Here is a 7162-nt window from a genome sequence, read left to right as displayed (position 1 = left end):
AATATAAGCAATTCTGTTCTATTTGATTGTGCTTTTTTTTTTTTTACCCACAATTGATTTGTTTCATCAAAACCTGTTAATCTCTAAAGAAATCATAAAAAGGTCATTAAGAAAATGAACTTCGCTTTTGGTTTGAAGGCTTTTTTGGTGAAATGTCAAATCGATATGTTAAAGTGAACATGTTCAGAGCTGTGTGTGAATACATAATGAAGCTTCGTTGATGTTTAAAGAATTCCAGGAAGTGCTGACGTGGAAACGGGGATTGCTCAGTGGGGTTGCTGAGAGGATGCAGGGAGACACGAAGGAGAGAGAGCAGGTGCACGTGCTGAGAAAAGCGTTTGAACTAGACTTTAATGCTCCATTTCTTGCCAAATGCAAACACGGAAATCCCCAGTTAAGCACTGGGACTGCCATTTAGAGGTTCCAACACAGAATAAGCCTCCTCCTTCAAACCATGTAAGAAAAGATAACTGACTTGTTTTGCTAAGACATTTCTTCCAGTGCCCAATGGGTGTCCCCACAGTCACCAACAGTGGCCGCACTAAGGATCCACAGTACCTACCCAAACATGCAAGCATTCTTCATGCCCTACGCTGTGTGTGCAACAGAGCTAAGCAGATGCTACATCACCAGTGAATGACAACCCAGGCATGGGACTCAACACACGTCCTCAGTCTGTTAAACGCGGTTTACCCAACCATCGCGAGATTCATTCCTGGTGCTTTCTCATCATCTCCCACCTGCCCTTCAGCAGGACGTGTCCAGTTAAGGAAGAAAACAAATAAGATAAGGGAGGGAAAGAGATCCCCAAATCCATTGTGTGGGACATCGGGCCTTCCCATCTTCCTCGTGAGAAAGTAATGTTCAAGAGCACCCCAGACATTCTGGCCGTAATGACATGACACAACAATGCTTGGCATGGGTGAGGACATTCAGAGAGTTCTAGAGCGAGTTATACACATTATGTATCACATGGATCACATTTGGTTCCTAAAGAGTTTAGTCAAGTATTAGCATTTCTTTTTGCCAACTGTGATGTACAAAAAGATGAGAACAACAGATGTGCCCTAAAGATATGAAAATATAAATATATAAAACAAAACATTATAAATTACATAGATTTTTTTTCCAATATAAAATTTTAGGTATTTTTTCCCATTTAGAATAAATACCATTCAAGTTTATAGATCATCTAAGAGAATTAAATATGCATATGTACGTGAATCATTTTCAGAATTTCAAGAAAAAAATTGCTAGAGGTATGACCAGGATGACTCAGAAACCAGAAATTGTTTGATTTTTATTTTTTAAAGAATGACTATAAAGACCCAGAGGACATACATAGGTTGGGTCTGAGTGTTGAGCTTTTAAAGCTGCCCAAATGAGTCTATTGTGCACAAGTGTGTGTGCATGTTTGCTCAACGGGACTCCACAAATGATTCTAGGAACCTGAATGGTTCATTTTTTTTCTGGGAAACTATCAGCCAAGTGTTATGAGATGAGGTTTCCATATTTCATATCCTACTAAGAGGCTGTCTGTGGAGGGGCAGCAAGAGCATAAAATTTCTGGATGGACAAATTCCATATCAAGCCAAGTTCCCTTTTCGGTTGGATGTTGTTATGCCGAGAACATTTGATACCTTAAAGAGGGAGATTTCAAAATCATCCACTTACTCCCTACCCCACTGCAGTCCAAAGAATCAAAATCAATCTGGAAATATTCTTTGGTCATATATTTCAGCTCTTACGCCAAAGAAAAATCTGCCTACTTTAGTTTATACTCCTTAACCAGTATTTACATGGCATAGATACCTTGGCTTCCAATTTCCATGGGGAAGTCTGCACACGGGCTTGGATGGAATGAGAACTGGATAGAAGAGTTCACATACCATCACAGGACATTTACCAGTCAGTCCCTGCTGCCGCTCTGGGTACATATGTCCAAAATAGGCATTTGTCTGTCTCCATGACAATCACGAAATGTGTATATTTTAAGAGCTGGGGATAAAACTTTCCTTCAATGTGGCTGTATAAGATCCCCATCCAGACAGCCTCCAAAGAAGCTCTGGCTCCTTATGGGAGCAGGCTACAGGTTTCTTTAGGTGACCTTCAAGACTTTTCACCAGGAGTCAATAAGGAATCCCTCTTAAAGGGAAATCCCGCCAAACTCCAAATGCTGTCAAAAGGCTTTGATCATGAACTGTCCACAGTCCTGTCACGGTCACTTGTACCGCCAACTCTACTACCCTCGGATGCCCCTGTTGTAAAGTATGTACCCCACAGGCTGTTCCCATTGGCTTAGGGGTTATTACAGTTTGAAGGCTTTCCACAAAATTCCAAGTGAGCTTCAATGGGTCCCCTTCATGTTCTATTCACAATCAAATGAAAATGAACAAGTTCCTGGGTAAGAAAGGGGCTGTCCAAGGCCATTTCCTCTGATGGGGCTGGGGTGGTGACAAGCATCTGGGGCTGTGCTGATAACACGTCACACTTGAGATGGCCTCGGCTCTGATACAGTCTGTAAGGTTTCAGTCTCCCTTGTTTGTATCTGAGAATCAAACAACAGCACTTATCACTCTTACCAAGATTAAATCTAAACTGGAGAAGTGGGGCGCAAAATCTATTTTTTGGAGGGGAAAAATTCGAGAACTTGTTGAAAATGCCGTGTTCCTTTCGTTTGAGTAACTAGCAGCATTAAAATGGCACGGGAACCCAGAGAGGAAAGGGAAAATCTTTAAAACAACTGTGAAAAAAAAAAGTTTTAATATTGGGTTCTTTCTCTGAATATGATGCCATCAAAAAAGGAACAGCATTTTGAGTTCATACCAGTTCACCTCTCTTGCAGAGAGGGCAACCAAGGTCCAGATTTGCTAAAAAGCCTGGCAGCTTCTGCTCGGCACAGCCAAGAATTATTAACCCAAGAATTATTAACTCTCTGGAGTTCTTGGGTTGGATAGCTTGGGTTGGATGCTTGGCTGGATTGTCTTTGTTCTCTGATATGAAGCTGCCTTATGCACTACATGGTGGCCAAAGAATTCAATCATTTCAGGATAGAATCCTGTGTGTTATTATCTTAATTTCGCAAGCTCCCTCTCAATGATCAACACATTGAGTATGCAGTCTAAAGGGGACCTGGTTGTACCCTTCACGGAGATGCTGCCCTAAATCTAGTGCTGAGCTGAGTTGCACACTATTGGCCCTGCAACGCCTTCTGGGTATCAGACATGCTATATCTACAGGATAGATACAGCCAAATGCCTCTCTGCCTTAGCAAGCAATAAATCTTCCAGGTGAAGACCCTGCCTTCTTTTGCCAGGCTTTTTTTTTTTTTTTTTTAGCAAATCTGGATCTTGGTTTCCCTCTCTGCAAGAGAGGGTGAACTGGTATGAACTCAGAAGGCTGTTCTTTTTTGATGGCATCATATTCAGAGAAAGAACCCAATAGTTAAAAAAAATTTTTTTTTTTTGCTTTTTTTTTCCACAACTGCTTTAAAGATTTTTTCTTTCCTCTCTAGGTTCCCATTGACTTAGGGGTTATTACAGTTTGAAGACTTTCCACAAAATCCTAAGTGAGCTTTGAGGGGTCACCATCAAATGAAAATGCTGACGTTCCTGGTGAGAACGGGGCTGTCCAAGGCCATTTCCTCCGATGGGGCTGGGTTGGTGACAAGCATCTGGGACTGTTCTGAGGGCACTTGCGTGTAAGCCATTCTCTGGAGTGCTGTGGGTATATATAAGCATTTACAATCTTGCTCCTACCTCAAGCTGAGCTCACCTAAGCTGCTCTCAGAACTGGACAGGTAAATTTGACTGTTAAAGTGCTACTTGGGGGCAAAGTTTTTCTCAGTTTCAGAATAGCAGCTTCATCGGAAACAAAATGAGTATGAATAGAGGTGTGAGGGTGGTTTTTTTTTTAAAGAGGAAATTAGAAGAAAGAGTGGGGCGTAACTACTTTGGGGCATTACAAATGACACAGGGCAGCCATGTCAGTGACTGACACCCAAGACTCTGAGGTAAACACACTAAGAAAAAACGAGGATAAAGGTGACACAGAAGTCTCCAGCAGAAAGAGCAATTAATATTAATATAATAACAACTACTCCATTATAGAAGAACTGTGAAAATAATTAAAACTGAGAAGAAAGTGCAACAAACCCATGTAGGAGCAATTGCTACTGTGGCAGACTTATAATTACTGAAAGAAAAGCAATGCATTATGCATTGGACACGGCTCCTGAACTCAGAACATCTTACAATGGTGTACTCTTGGCCAATTAAGGGATTGGGCAGAGAATGGCCTCTACGATTTAGATCCCACGGACAGACCTCTGCCCCCTCGGATCAGTTCTGGATCACTTCTCACGTCTGTTCCCACTGGGGTGAGTCTAGTCCCATGAACTCCATGCAGGTGTCTTCCCCGTCACGGGGCATCACTCCGACCTAAGGGATGAGAGTCTCCTGGTAAGGCTTAGCGGCAAGTGCATACTACATATGTATTACAAGGAGCAGCCCCTGATTTTCTGGATATGCATAGCTTTTCGGAGTTAAGATTAGACATGGCTTTCATAAACAATGCAGGTGTTTTTGTCACATGTCACTGCTGGTTCTGGCATTTCCAGGTGTGCTGGTGGCAGCCCTCGCTCTGGTGCCTCGACAGGTGATGCCTCTTCAGACGTCAGCTCCGTGGTCGTTATGTCTGTAGACGGCTCCGCAGTCTCCGGGGAATGTTCCTCGGATGGTTCCGTCTCCTCTTCATCTCTGACCTCAAACTGCCCACCGTCCTGGTCATCCGCATGATCCTTTCTGGCCTGGGGGTGAACCGAAACCTTGATGGCGATCTGCTGAGGGGGCTGTTCCGGCAGCGACGAAGCGTCCGAGTCGGCGGTGGGGGAGTCGCTTCGCTTCAGGGAGTTGGGGATTGTGTATACCTCATCCCTGTCTGTGGCTTCCTGGCCTTCCGGGGTATGCCTCACAAAATTCTGCCCCTGCTCCTCTAGCCCGACCACTTCCATGATCTCCTCCATGATCGTCCTGCAGTTCATGATGAGGGGAGGCAAGGGCACACTTCTGGCAAGCTCTTCGATGTACCGGGCAAATTCCATGGTTTTGAACTGGGTCACTTTGGCAAGCTCTAGAGTTTTGGCTGAGGTGATAATGGGGATGCGCTTGGCAATCTCAAACGCCTTCTGCAGCTTCTCGGCGCCTTCTGTCCTAAAGAACTCATTGATGGCTTTCTCAGTCTTCTTCAGGTGGCTGCTCATCATACACAGGCGCGTGATGTTGAGGATCATGACGATGGTGAAGGCCACGAGGCACACGACCATGTAGTACACACCCATGTCTCCAGAGGTAAAGATGACTCTCAGGGTCACCGTGTTGTTTACGGTGCCGTAGATGTTAGATGCCACACACGTGTACTTCCCTCTGTCTGAGAAAGACACCTTGGTGATGTTCAGGAGGCCACCATCCAGCATTTGCCATTTTCCTGTCAGAAGGGATGGAAGAGATTTCAGCCAAGAGTATATTATTTCCACCGCCATACAATCTTACGCCCGTCTAAAGACATGTAGGGCGACTAACGATGGCATCGAGCTTGTGACAAATGTGTTTGCTATGTGCTTGCGACACCTGCCCATTCATTCCCTCTGGAACACTGCGAGGAAGCACTAACATTGCCCCCACATTATGAGCGAGAAAACTGAGACACACTTGAGCAACATTACCAAGGTTACCTATTTAGAAGTAGTATATAGATCGATGGATTTGTATTTGAAAAAGTGTAATTCTTTTCCCTTTCCCCTTCCTTGTTTTCATGGTGACAGGGCTCAAACCCAGGGCCTCAAACACATACCTGGCCAGTGTTCTATCAGTGAACTGCGTCCCAAGTCTCTAGTGTCCCACTGCCCAATATCCCTCCCTCCCAGCTTTATCCCTCTGTTTTGTTGTTATTAATAATCTCCTCTATCCACAGTGGTGTCTGTGACCATATGGGTGTGGGGACTGGAGTCTGGGCCTACCAGAAGCAATGTCCCCAGAGGAGTATAACTTCTTCAGTAGATAACATTATGTTACTTACTAGACACAATAGCATGGAATTCCAATTCCTGGTGGAAAAATAAGATAAATAAAAACCCTGGAAAATGCAGTGTTTTTAAGAAAGAGTTCTTTAAGGTACCTCATGCTTTTCTAGTTTGCCTGTGAGCAGAACTATTGGACACACTCCACGGGGACACTAAGACCTCTTGGAATGGAAAGCATTTTAGGTTCAACCTGAAACCTGGAGAAAATCAATTAAGTCATAATTGTTTGCTTAGGTGACCCATATTTAGGACTGATATTATCCTCCTGTGGCTCCAGCTAATTCAACATAATTTATGTCATTCATTTTGAGAGTTCACAGTGAATTAACTACACTGCTTAGAGTTATAAGCTGACAATGAAGATTCAGAGGTCAAATATGAATATCAAGTACCTTCAGCTTTGAAAATAAGTGAAGCCCTCCAGGATGACGATACGTCTGGCTAAAAGGAGAAGGCACTTTAAGAACTAAGACTATGCCAGCCTGGGAATGACGCTCTAAACCAGGGGGATGGGATGAATTCTAGCCCGTCTCCCTGCAGCTCTCAAGGTTTCTATGTAGTAGGTTATCAGGTTTGGTTCCAAGTATTGGATCAGAGTCAGGAATTAAACCTTAATACCCACCTCCCATTGTCTCCCAGAGAGCAATGAAGCTCCAAGCTATATCTCCTGGAAACTTTAAGGAATGGGCAGACGGTTTTTCATAAAAGGCCTCTTGTCCTCTGAACCAACCAGAGGAGCCCCCTGAGAGGCGGGATAATTTAAATTTTCTGTGTGACTTATTGGCAATTAAAAGTCTTCACCAGACCTCACGGGCTGAGACTAGCTCAACTACTCCCAAAGGCAGAGCGCTTGGCTCACACTCGCAAGGCCTGGCTTGAAGCCTCAGCACTGCTAAGTTCCAGAGATCGTAAGCAGACAGGTCTCAAAGGCTACTACATGAAGCGTCAGAGGATCCAGTATCACCTAAGCCTATGACATGCCCAAAGAGGCTAGATTCACCAGTGCGGTACTTCCCTTGGGTTACCGCACCTCCCCGGTGGCCGCAGCGGAGACTCTGGCAGGGGACCCTCACTTAGGTACTT

General features: G+C 44.3%; 1 protein-coding gene across 4 annotated transcripts in view; it reads right to left on the bottom strand.

Moving 5' to 3' along the window:
• Positions 1-325: 325 nt before the first annotated feature.
• Mfap3l (microfibril associated protein 3 like) overlaps positions 326-7162 on the bottom strand; it is a 44556-nt gene continuing 37719 nt past the window's right edge. For 3 of the 4 annotated variants that reach the window (XM_050161822.1, XM_050161823.1, XM_050161825.1), the window contains one exon: positions 326-5484. In XM_050161822.1, coding sequence (XP_050017779.1) covers positions 4550-5484 — 935 coding nt within the window. In that variant the 3' untranslated portion in view covers positions 326-4549. Of the gene's footprint in view, positions 5485-6075; positions 6104-7162 lie in introns of all 4 variants that reach the window. The other variant, XM_050161824.1, reaches the window with a different exon arrangement.

This window comes from Alexandromys fortis, unplaced genomic scaffold (genome assembly GCF_014885135.2).
Source record: "Alexandromys fortis isolate MF-2015 unplaced genomic scaffold, M_Fortis_MF-2015_v1.1 scaffold_137, whole genome shotgun sequence".
Taxonomy (NCBI): Eukaryota; Metazoa; Chordata; class Mammalia; order Rodentia; family Cricetidae; genus Alexandromys; species Alexandromys fortis.
Note: the sequence above shows the minus strand (reverse complement) of the source record. Positions and strands in the feature narration are given on the sequence as shown.